This window comes from Anastrepha obliqua, chromosome 5, assembly GCF_027943255.1.
Source record: "Anastrepha obliqua isolate idAnaObli1 chromosome 5, idAnaObli1_1.0, whole genome shotgun sequence".
Taxonomy (NCBI): domain Eukaryota; kingdom Metazoa; phylum Arthropoda; class Insecta; order Diptera; family Tephritidae; genus Anastrepha; species Anastrepha obliqua.
The window spans coordinates 63435250-63448726 of record NC_072896.1 but is presented as its reverse complement, the minus strand read 5'-3'; the positions used below and the strand labels follow the sequence as shown (position 1 = coordinate 63448726).

At 38.5% G+C, this 13477-nt stretch overlaps 1 protein-coding gene across 1 annotated transcript in view; it reads right to left on the bottom strand.

Moving 5' to 3' along the window:
• LOC129248801 (protein dachsous) overlaps positions 1-13477 on the bottom strand; it is a 195026-nt gene that overhangs the window by 59028 nt on the left and 122521 nt on the right. The window contains exons 2-3 of the mRNA XM_054888416.1: positions 1587-1767; positions 949-1434 (exon numbers count right to left, since the gene is read on the bottom strand). Of these exons, the coding sequence (XP_054744391.1) occupies positions 949-1434; positions 1587-1767 (667 nt within the window). The remainder of the gene's footprint in view (positions 1-948; positions 1435-1586; positions 1768-13477) is intronic.

Genomic DNA, 13477 nt, shown 5'->3' with positions numbered 1-13477 from the left:
GATTGTCTTTGCAGACAAGACTTCGACGGACCTTGGAAGAGTATCAAAATAAATATGAATTTTTGCATTCATCACTTGTCCACATAAGCGTTTCGGTCTTCGAAATCTTCACAACTGAAGTAGAAGATATAAAGTAGTAGTAGGAGGAATAGAGTGAGAGGTTTTATCATGAACTGGGCTTTGTGTGTTTTGCTGACGGCTGACGGCGATGACGATGTTAATGCAGACCTCTTTTGCAGTCGTTGTTTTCTTTCCGTGCAGCGTTGCTGAAGAACACTGATTTTATGCGCTAAATATGTGCATAAGAATGGCAAAATAACGAGCCCAATATTGCCGAAAAATCAGAACACACACTTGTATACTGCAAACATACCCATACGTATGCCTGTATGCACCCAATTATTTGTATAGAGAACACATGCATACGAGTATAGCCTGGTGATTTTTAAATACTTGCATATATATTTGATTTATAAATAAATGCCGCTGCATGTATAACTTTTTTGGAACTGCCAACTCAGCTTATTTAAATGAGCGTAGGATTTTTTTATTTGCAGTTAAGGTTGCTTTATACGGCTGTGCACTCTCCTTTGTGTATATGAACCTTTTGCGCCTGCATACCAGCAAGATTTTTTAATACAGGTAGAATGAGTCAACAAAGTTAAATGAAATGAAAAGGTAAGCCTGATTGTCAAAGAAAATAAATTGAAAAAAAAAAAAACCGAACAAAAACATTTTCGGAGCTGTCAATCACAAGCGCAGATATTTACTTCCAAATCAGTGAACTAATAAATAAACGTTGTCGTTCTGGGTTTTGCATATTTTTCTTTTCTGTATAAAATGCGTAACTGTGCATGGTACTTTTTTCGCCATCTTTCGAAGTAAAAAAAAAATTGTGCAACGAACTCATTTCGTTCAATTCAATGTTTCAGGTACACAAAAACTTACCTGCATCACTGCTGGTGGCCATCACCGAACCAACTACTGTGCCAAGCGGCACATCTTCCTTTACTTGATAACTGTAACGCGGCTTTTCAAAGATTGGTGGCCGCTGTGTGGCGTCAATGATGCTCAAAAAGACGAACGCATCCGTCGAGGTGCGCAAGCCACCACCATCGCTAGCGCTAATGTTCAACACATGCATCGCTTGTGTGCGCACTGACAACATATTTGGGCGATTGATGAAAATTTCGCCAGTGGCGCGATCGATGCGAAAGATGCCCGCCTCGTTGCCAGCGACAATGCGATAGGTCACCGCGCCAAATCGCCCCGAATCGGCATCCGTGGCAACGACGGCGACAATGGGCGCAGCAGAGGCGCTGGCGCTGGCAGTTTCGCGTAGTGACACGTTGTACTCACGCGGATAGAAAATAGGGCGATTATCATTGACGTCGGTAAGCTGGATTTTAACGCGAGCAATAGTGCTGAGACCACCTGCGGTAAACAGAGAGAGTGAAGAGAAAGCGAAGAATTAAGGGCATGAAAATGAGTAGTTTTCACTTGCAATAAAAATATGTTTTTTAATTATTGAATTAGGTTTGCTAGAAACAAATCATAATTTTTCTTAATCACTCAATATCACTCACCTCTGTCTGTTGCTATTACTGGAAACTCGTACGAATTACGCTTCTCATAGTCCAGCTCGTTGGCAATGCATACCTCACCCGTTGCAGAGCGTACCTCGAACTCGGCGAGCTGCTTGATACTATCGCCCAGCGTATAATTGACTATAGCGTTAACACCGCAGTCTGGGTCGCTGGCCGACACCTGCAAGCAGAGAGAAAATATGTAAGAGAATTAATGGAATTTTATATGGCATGAAATAATTATTTTCCTACGAGTATCGAGTTAAGAAAACAACGATAATTTTCAATCACTGATAATAATGGAAAAATGTGATGGAAAAATATAAAGGCGCTTTTGTTTAGAAGCGAAATAGATAAGTATGTATGTATGTATGTAGTAATTGGGCTAGACATGGCCGCGCCAGTCGCTGCGTTGTATATAGCATAATTAACCAGGAACACATGCACGCTTATACGCCCATTAAATATACATATAGTGCATGTGAGCGCATATCCAACAAAACGGCATTTGGCTTCGTTGCCAATAATGCAAAGAATTGAACTACATGCAACTCACGATTACTTCTGTAAGTATTTTTTGTATAGTTTTGTTTGTATTTATATGTAGCTATTTTTTATGACTCAAGTGACCGTTGCATATATTAATCCAAAGGGTGTTCAAATAACAATGATAGTTTTTCAAATTATTACCTTTTAAAGGTTGTCGAAGTTCTAGCGCAGTTGTAAGTACCTCACGTGAACTTCGTCGAGAGGTCGATCTTTATCTCATATTCTGTTCAGCAGCTAAGTCAACTAGCAAAATTGGCCTTATTGGAGTGAACGCAAGTGTTGAACTAAGCATCAATGCATCCACAAATATTGACTATTTGTTGCGGTTTATAGCATGGCGGCATCATCGGACCTTATTTTTTCTCGAAAGACACCTTGCAATATAGAATATAGCGACTTTCTGGCTTCTAAATTTGTCAACATGGATATATTCAATCAATGGTTTGAAAATGGCGGCAGTACATTTGATACAAGCAAGGCAACTCTCAAATTTGTCAATTACGAATTTGGCTCCCGCGATCATGTGACAGGACACCCCTAGACTAATTTCTCTGGAGTAGCCTAAGCTCACAAGCCAACCACTTTAATTGAGCTCGATACCCACATTAGAGACGCCAGTGTCGGAATAACGTCGCATATAGTAGTCATCAAAAATTACTACTGCTACTGCTTGAAGCACTGCCAACGAAATCCCGGCTGCCATTTGAGTGATGTTGCTATTTCATAAATAATAGGATGGAGGTAGCTTCTAAATAGAGCCAAAATAAATTTGATATTTTATCCCGTTGTTGTTATGCCCGCGCCCAAGGTCTTATAATTTTATTCACACAAAAGTTGTATGTAGCAGTATAAATGAGTTGAGATAAAAACTGACATATGCAAACAGAAATGCTAGAATGAGAGAGGAATTAATTTAGCCGTGTCTGTGCATCTGCCCGTCTGCTGTTATGTAGTATAACTCTCATTGTCTAAGAGTGTATTTGATTCCATTAATTAAAAGCAAGCCTAAATTCGGTCCGGACCGAAGTCAGAACTTCCTTACATCTTCTGTTTTAAATTATTTTCATGGTATCCTTATTCGGCCACCCTATGCTATTTTTATTATTTATATTTTTTATGCTTCTTATTTGGCGTTGCTACTTCTTGATCAATGCGGCCAAGCGGATATGAAATTAATTTAGCTGCGTGATTATATCTATGCAAAGTACCAAAGGCGACTGATTTAAATATTTGAATTATCTCAACTCTCAGGAATGTAGCAATTTATCTAATTTAAACGTGCACATACATTGATATACAGTCTGTGTCAGAAAAAAGGAGCCGCGATTATTCATGAAGCATAAAAGATATACTTATACTCCGTGGGCAAAAAGTAAGGCGAATTTGGTTGTAAAATGAAAAATCTTTATTTATTCTTGTAAATCAATTTCATCCCTTTCAAAATAATCCCCTCTCGATGAAATACACTTATGCTAACGATTTTTCCAATCTCCGAAACATGCCAAATAGTCCATTTCCGATATATCCATCAGCACCTTCTTCGATTCAGCTTTTATCTCCTCAATCGACTTGAAACGCGTTCCCCGGAGTGGTCTCTTGAGTTTTGGGAATAGCCAGAAGTCACACGGAGCCAAATAAGGCGAATACGGTGGTTGCGGAACGATATGCGTGGAATTTTTGGCGAAATGGTCACGAAGAACGAGTGCAGTGTGAGACGGTGCATTATCGTGATACAAAAACCAAGAGTTGTTGGCCCATAAATCTGGTCCTTTTAGACGAATTGCTTCACGTAAACGACGCATAACGCTCAAATAATATTCCTTATTAACAGTTTGGTCAGGTGGAAGGAATTCATAGTGCACCACACCACGAAAATCGAAAAAACTGTCTTCATGACCTTTATTTTTGAACGACTTTGACGTGCTCTTTTCGGTCTGGCCTCGCCTTTAGCACGATATTCGCTTGATTGGTCGGTTGTTTCAGGGTCGTAAGCATAAATTCAAGTCTCATCTCCCGTAATGATGCATTTGAGCTTGTCCTGATACTCGTAGTCTGAAAGCATTGTTTCACACATATCAACGCGACGACTTTTTTCCAAGAAATTGAGAGTTTTCGGTACCAAACGAGATTTGACTTTTCGTAGGCCCAAATGGTCTTTCAAAATGGTTTTCACATATCCTTCTGACATTCCGATCATATCAGTACGGTCTTTAACAGTCAACCGACGATTTTTGAGCACTAGCTCCTTCACTTTATTGACGTGTTGGTCATCTGTTGACGTCGATGGTCGTCCGGAGCGCTCGAAGTCATCAAAACGTTCTCGACCCTCTTTGAAGTCTTTGTACCACTTATAAACATTTTTCTGCGACATGGTCGAATCACCAAATGCCTTCTGCAACATGCTAAACGTTTTCGCAGCCAAAATTTCATTCCGCAAACAAAATTTGATGGCACTTCTCTGCTCAATCAAATCAGACATTGTAAAAATCGAAAAATGCACTCTTGGTCGTTTGGTAAACACAAGCGTAAATATATTACTGATAATGACATTCACATGAAAGTTGGCCCCGATGTTATTAACAGTGCTGCCTACTCATGAAAAAAATAACTAGAGCGAAATTTTAATCCCGCGAAGTTTAACAAATAAATTCACCTTACTTTTTGTCGACAGTATTTAAAAATTTTTTACATAAAAGTATGTACAAAACTACGAGTCGCAATTACTCAATAAGCTGTGTAGTCTCCATCGTTGTCGAATATAGCCTGACATCTCCTCGGCAAGCTTTGAAGCTTTTCTTCGTAGCTCGTCGACAAAGAGGACCAGATTTTGCGAACTTGACGCACGAGTTGCTTTAAATCGTGCACTGGCTTTCCGGCAAGATGCGTTTTCATAATTCCCCTCACATTTTCAATCTGGCTGGTGTCTGGAAACTGGGAAGGCCAGTCTATTACTGTGACGCCATTTTTTTATTTTATTGTTTCTCAATGTGTTTTTCTGAGAGTAATTGTTTTGGCGATGTGGTACGGTGGATATGTTCGTCTCCTTCAATCGTCGTTCGGTGGTGTTGATACTCACACCTATTCCCTTTTTAGCAAAAATTGTGCGTGCTTGGCGTAGTCGCAAAGAAGGGCCCCGCTTAAAAAGTTTGACAAGCCCTTTATCCTGCTTTTTTATCGTCACTCGCTTCACGCCGCGGCGTTAGATGATTTCGGCCGTTTCGAATGCGAGCAGTGGGTAGTTTTGCCTCGAAACGCTTCGTGTACTTCTCACTCATTTTTGTTGTGTTGCGTTTACGGGAAAGTTTCGAACGACACTAACCTGAGTTGGCACTGGCATCGTAGCCCTTGAGTGGGACTATTACGCAGCAAAAAGCAGAGCCAAATATATTTTGAAGTTTCAAGTAAAAAACCGGTTATTTTCTTCTGACACAGACAGTATTAACATCGTTTCATAACATGAGTACTTTTAATAATATATTATATTTCATGATAATGACGGTAAATTCTATGTCGTAATGAGTTTGATACCAGAGCTCAATAGCTGAGTGGAACAGTTATTATGCATGCATACACATACACATACGCATACACATATAGTTATGTATGTGTGCATCTAAAAAAGGCATATGCCTCAAATAAAGTTTTATAGCAAACTGGCTGCCAATGAATTTTTGGGCACCTAAGACTTTCAGATGATAATGTCGTACATGCAATTTAAGCTTAAACCATCCTCACAGACAGATATCGATGTTTTTTCGGTAATTTCTATAGATTTAAAACTAATCTTAAATAAGCCATTATCATCTAGAATTTGTATCGATGACTTGAAACTAAGCCCAACTTTTAAAAGCGGCAATACTAATGAAGTAAATAATTATCAAGCAATTTTCAAGCTCTCAACAATTTCCGAACTTTTTGTAACCGTTGTCAAAGAAAATATGTATTCGCCAGTGGAGGGTTCTCAGTGTCTAATCTCGCCGTCTTTAGTGAATATCTCATTAGTGCGTTTTCAGCAGGGCAGCAAGTCGATTGCGTTTAAATGGATTTCTGCAAAGCTTTCGCCACAGTCTCTCACAATGGTTGAAGGCCTATCTAAGCGGAGGGCACTGTGTGGCTGCAATTCATATATCCCCTGAAAAATTCATTGTCTCCTCTGGAGTGCCTCAGAGGAGTGTTTTATGTGTTTGTGTTATTAATCACCTTGCGTTATTTATCAACGACATTAGCAATTGTTTCTCATTTGCTAATTTTCTACAATATTATATGCTGACGACTTAAAAATATTTTCAGTAATAGATAACACAACTCACGTATGTAGGCTTCATATTATATATAGGCAAATTTGTTATGTGGTGTCAAAAGTCAGAACTTTCTTTAAATATCAAAAAAGCTATTGTGTTTCTTTTTCCAAAATCCCTATTGTCTTTCATGCTTCTTATAGCATATCTTTTATATAAATATATATCTGTTAAAGAATCGAAAGAATTAGGTGTAATTTTTGATAGTCGTTTTTCATTTAATAGTCGCATTAATTTCAGTCTGTTACTTCTTTCCTTTCCTCCTTGACTATCTGACTTTTTACCCTTTCAATTTCTAGAGTTTTAAATACAATGTGCTTTTTTAGCCTGAGTGTTTTAGATGTTGTCAAATCTCTCGGTGTTTCTTAGCTCGACTTTTTCAAATTTCATTTCACATTAGTTGCCTCTTATCAAAGTCATATTCCGCTAATTTTTGGCGGTAGTTAGAAAAAGTGGTTCGCTCTACGCTGCGTCTATTTGGATGTCAAATCATAAATTTTTGATCGACAGGATGGCACGTGTGCAAAAGGCGTCTTTGAAATGTGTACTAACATCAGTAAAATTTTCTGATCCTATCCATTTTTACACATCCAGTTTGCTATGGTATGAAGTCTTAAAAAAGTAGAAGATCGATTCTTGCTCTCTTATATGTTTTCAATATTATTAAGGGTGTATTAATTCTAAAAGTATTAGTTTTCTTACGCCTACTAGAATTCTTCAATGAAGTACTGTGTTCGTGGCATACTTCATGTATCGCTATTGCTGAGTTAAGAGTTTTCAGTGGCGCATCTATCAAGAAAACCTTTACAAGTTTACCATTTGACAGACTTTGGGCTGAAAGATAATCGCATGAACATCCACTGCATGCATTTCGATATCTTATTTCTGGAACCATCTGTGAAGGTAGATGCTCTCGAACTTTCAGCAAATGGTACATTATTCCAATCCTTGCCAGTGGTAAACAAGGCCTGTAAGTTTAATTGAGAATTCAGATATAATCCGATTTACTACAAATTCCCGAGTAGCTGAAGGCGTGCAAACGATCGCTGCTTCCGAAATTCCAGTACTCTTGGTCTCGGCGCATTTTCAGAAAGGTCTCTTTTGCAAAGAGATGTGTCAGTGGCATGAGACAGGTCATATTCGAATCCTCTGTTGAACGTGATTCGATCACCTCAGTGCGCAGATCGGGACGTTGCAGTCTGCTTATTATTGCAGAAATATCGAGCGACTTTCCATCAAAGCATAGAGCGTAAGTGATTATCAGATGGACCACTGTTTTGTATATCCAGGTCATGAGTTCAAGCATTGTTCTATTGAAATAGCGTAGGCGATATTAAAGTCTGGGGGTCATAAGAATACCTCCAGATTAATCGGGATATCAGTATGACCCCCAAGTATTAAATACCTGGTCATTTACAGAAGCAATGTTTAAGTTACGTGCTGGCGAAAAGGAGTAGCTTAATCTTTAAGAGATTTAAAATAAATAATAGAAAGAGTGGGGAAGTTCATAAGTAAATAACAAAAGAAAATACAAATAAATGTAAAAACAAAAATATAAAAAAATAATTGGCGCGAACACTTCTGTTAGGTGTTTGGCCGAGCTCCTCCTCCTATTTGTGGTGTGCGCCTTGATGTTGTTCCACAAATGGAGGGACCTACAGTTTCAAGCCGACTCCGAACGGGAAATATTTTTATGAGGAGCTTTTTCATGGCAGAAATACACTCCGAGGTTTGCGACCGCTATTAGAAAAATGTTTTTTTTTTGTTTTTAATTTTGCTTTCACCGAGATTCGAACCAACGATTTCTCTGTGAATTCCGAATGGTAATCACGCACCAACCCATTCCGCTACGGCGGCCGAAACTTTCCATACATTAGAAGAAAACAATGAACAAGCTTTGCATTTTTTCTTCTTACTTAGGCGTAATTTTGGCGATTCTCTAATTTAAGTATATCCATAAAAGTCAATCATGAAGTAGTAGGAGTACTCGAGAGGAAGATTCTGCGTAGGATTTATATAATGTTCACGATGGGGTATGAACTATAGGAGCATTACAACAACATAAATATATTATATTTACGAAATGTTGCCGTGTCCATGTATCGAATAACTGAGTTGCCCAGAAGAAGGTCAGGTTGTAATTAAGGATTTAAGTATCTTGTATTTTATTTTGAGAATTACGCACATACAGATTTTGGATTTTTAAGAATGGCACACATAAACGGATTTAAATTTCAATTCAAAATCCTGCACTGTACCGTTAAACTCATCTGTCTTCTGTGGCAAAGCTCCAATTTTTCTTTGTCGTATTTATAATTTTTCTCTTGTGGCTTTTGTTGTATGCCGTTTTTTATTTTATTTTATGACATAAATCTTTGTAATGACTTTAGTGAAGCTGGTGCAAGCAGAAGAAAAGAAAAACCCAAACGCGGATAAAGAATTGCAAAACAGAGAGTTCCACCAGGAACTTGTCGATGTGTGGCAGTGTGGCATTGTATGCGAGTTATTTATTTCACATTTAATCCAATTAAGTTGCAACCAATGCAAATTTTTTTGGAACAAACTTTGGCATCGGTTATGGTGATTATCGGTACAGAGGTCGCCGGTGGCTTATGATTAAGAGAGAGTAAAAAATGAAACGTGCATAAATACGTTTGTGTGTGTGAGTGCGATTTACGTAAATATGCAAGAAATTTTCGGTAAAGCGATTTGATCGAAAGAAAAATAGTTCAGGCGAACTGCCATTTTCGGTAACTTAAAGTATTAGCTAACGGCGCAATTAGTTGATTACTTTTAATTAACAATTTAATTAATCTTCAATAAGAAACAAATAAAAAAGGTAACGGAAAGGTGTTGAGACTTATTTTAGAAACTGAAATATTTATACATAAATGCGTGACAGCATTTGGTGCATTTGTAGATATGTAAATTAAATTGCCTTAGGACTGCTGTTCGTTCGGATAAATATCGAAAATAAATTGTGCGTTCCAAAGTAAACGGGTGTTTTGTAAAATACTCATAACATGAGTCGGACGACTGTTTTGATCACGGCTTTCGGTTTGCCAACAAACTCCTCATTGTTTATGCCCTAGCAGCTAGCTTAAAAAGTGGTATATATATTTATATGTGTATGTGATTTTGATATTATAAGTCTTAAACTTCGCTCGTCAATTGATACAAAGTTTGCCAGGTACAGTAAATGAGCGAATGATCTACCTTTCCGCACTTAGTGGGAAATAGCAGGCTTCACTAGGATTGCTATAGAGTTCAGTTTACTTCGGACGCCACCATAAATAAGTAATTTATTACTTCATACCAAAATATATCTGTTTATTTTTGTTCTGATTCAGTTTCGCGTAAGTGATACACATCCACATATGCATATATTTTTGTAATTAAGATCACAATATGTGCGGCACACACATCCAAGTACTTCCATACACATTTCATGCTCATCACGTCTTATTTAAATATAATCTGTTTCTGCCGGAAATCGCAAAAGCTTTACAAATTGCTATTACCAGCACCGAAGATCTTTAATACATAAAAATATAGGCAAATAAGTACGGCGTGTGTACGGCCGCATTTCCCGTGTCCTTGCAGCAGTAACAACAGCTTTTGCTTATTCCCACACATACATGCACATATTGGTATGTGAAGTCGGTGTGCAGTCGCTTGAATGCACCACAATCGCGGCGTTGAGCACACTGCCATACTGGCGGAGCCGGCGTTGAGGCGCAGCGTTAATTATACGAATGGTTCGTTGCTGCCGCCACGTCAAATGTTATCAAAAACGTTGACTTGATAAGCTGAAGCCGTAACAGCGTGAAGGAAAGAAGAAGAAACAAAAATCTGCCAGAGGAATAGAGAGAGGTCGAGGAGAAAAATATAAAACTCGATTTTTGAAAGCAGCGGATTCGGACAATAGGCCCACTATTGCAAAAGTAATTTTTCGAAATTATAATCCATATTTTAGGAGATGTTATCAATGCACCAGATTACTTACTTAGATCACTCTTCAAAATAAATAATTAGTTAGGCTTATGGTGGTATGACCTAAATAGGAATTCTATCCAAAATATTTTTCATGAAGTTCTTTCAGTTCTCAAAAACGATCGTAAAGGTGCAACAAATACGGTGATTTGGTGCGACGTCAACTTAGCTTTGCATCGAACAACGAAAATTCACTAGACTTTCCCCCTCTGTGTTTTCTAACCAGTAACGTTCGTGCGTGCATTCCAGAGCTTTGAATGCATTGGGCTTTTTAGCCTGAGGGTTTTAGGTGTTACCAATCTCTCAGTGCTTTTTGGCTCGCCTTTTTCAAACTTCTGCACGAACGAATTGGCAAGTTAAATTTTCTTTTTGGGGTTCTTACGTAAAGGAGTATCGATTTGACAAATATCACAAATACGTAATTATTTCTCATACTAATAGTTCATTGGGGTGCAGGAGCTGTACTCAGTACATGAACCCTTACATTAAATATAACTACTGAAATTAAACTAACAAGTCTTACATAAACCAAAGTGGGAAAATTCAAAAGCTGATTTTATTTAGTTCGAAAGCAAAACATAACAATTGGTGAAATTCGATAAGAATTGGCAATGATTTGTTTGTTGCCTTCACACGCACACACGCACTCACACATCCAAATAAATATAATACTCGTATAAGCTTTGAACTTTCGCAGTTTGTGGTTGGCAAAAATTTAAGGAAAAAGTAAAAAAAGAGGAACGTTAGCAGCGACCCACATGCTTCAACAGCCAAAAACCGACAACGGACAACGGACAACGGGCAACGAATGGTGTTGAAGTATTAATCACATTTGTTGGCGCTGATGAGCCATTGGCTTTGCTTTAACTGCTGTTGTTTTTATTGTTTGTTCGATTTCGTAGTTGTGGCCTAAAGTGACTGCTGGTGATGTTGGCCGTCGAGTAATTCTGTTGCAGTTGCCGCTGCCGATGGGGCTGCGCCTTTTTTGGCTGTTGCTTGATTGACATTGCTTGTGTTATTGACTCTTTTGCTGCTGTTGTTTGTTGTATACTTATTGTTGTTGTATTAGTATGTTGCATACCTTTTACGCTGTCAATATGTCGCCACATTTTACTCCTCGCTTTTACTTGTTTATCCTCATTTAATTTTTGTCTTGCATTTGTCCAGTTGTTCCCCCATATTTGCCTGTCACACACACACACATCCAGATGTACAGACACGGACACGCATGCTCAAATTTTCGCAACATTCGTGGCTTGTCGCCAACGCCTCCTGCTTCCATTACGGCATGTCTTACTCATTCTTGCGACTGCCAGCAGTAAATCATGCAATATTAGCGCAAGTGTTGCAACAACTTGACAGCAACACCGATAGTGACAGTTTTACAGTTTCACAGCGCATCGTAAAGTGATTAATGATGAGAATTAAACACACAAAAATGTTCCACACAGATAAAGTAACTGCAACTAAATATGGAGAACTGCGTGCATTCAAGTGAATTAAGAAAATCTTAAATAATTGAAAAATAGAACCCCGGCCTTTTTTTAAAATTCCTCCTTGCCTTCTTGGTGGGTGTGTTACATTTGTATTTGCATTTGAATTTACATTTGCTCATACATTCCTGATCAATTCTACCTGTTCGGTTATGAACCTACTCGTATGTATGTATGCGTGTATGGAAAAAATCAGAAAAAGCAAGTAATAAATATGTACACTATAAAAATTATAATAATGCTTCAACAAGCCGGCTGCTGTCGGCAAGCAATTTGGCTACTGCTTTTGCTTGCAATTTAAATGCTACAAAACATAATTGACTTAAATTGCTATTGACAGCTCAGTTTTTTCGATTTCCAACCCTTGCGGCGCTGGTGTTTTTGGATGATTTTCGTGTTACCAACTGATTTTCGATCTCGTTAGTGGCAATGGAATTTCTGACAACACTCTCAGAAGCAAGCAACATGCAAGCCCAAAAGGCAAATTATGGTTAGAGTAATGATGAAACGAAAGACTGAAGACAGAGACCCGAGAGAATGCGTAATTTTTGTGTGTCTGTATGGGTGCACTGTTGGTTCCTAAAGTGTGTTTGATGGCTAGTTTAATATTATAGTAATAAAGAGTGGATTTATAATGTAGTATTACTTTAATAGTTGTTGTAATTTTTGCCAAAGAAATTAAAGTTCTAGTGAACACTACGAACCGATACACAGGTTTTGAAAATAAAGTTAAATAAAGAGTTTTTTCAAATTCATAAATTTACTCAGTGTTCAATTAAAAATTTGTGTTTTTCTTGTAATGATAATGGATTGACAGGCAATTGAAAGGAAAAGCGAGTTTTAAGCGTGTTCGTCGCTCTATATAGCGCGGAAATAGGAATGATATCAAATAAAGGTTAGGGAACACCAAGAGCGCTCAAGGCGAGTTCTATAGGTTTCATGGGTTGCCAGTGAAAGCAATTATTGGAAAGAAAAAGGGATAGAGTACCTGCAGATTTGGATGTATGAGCAGGTAATGTGGGACATCCGATTTTTTCGAAAACTAACATTCAGCTGATTCCTTCTATGAGCGCTTGCAACGTTCCTATGCGCGCTGCCCCCGCTACGACATAAAAATCGTGCTTGGCGACTTCAACGCCAGGGTGGGCAAGGAGGGAATGTTTAGTTCCACAGTCGGAAAATTCAGCCTGCACAACGAAACATCCGGTAACGGCCAGAAGCTGATCGACTTCACCGGGGCCCGAAAGATGGTAGTCTGCATCACCAGATTCCAGCATAAGAAGATTTATCGAGCCACCTGTCTGTCTCCTGATCGAAAAACTCGAAACCAGATCGATCATGTTATTATAGATGAAAGAAACGCTTCTATTGTATTAGATGTACGTACGATCCGAGGACCCAACATCGACTCGGATCATTACCTTGTTGCAGCCAAATAGCGCACACGCCTCTGTGCAGCAAGAAACGTACATCTACCTACGCAAAGAATGTTCGACATCGAAAAGCTGCAATCACAACAGACAGTCAGAAGATTCGCCACTCGACTCTCACTTCTGCT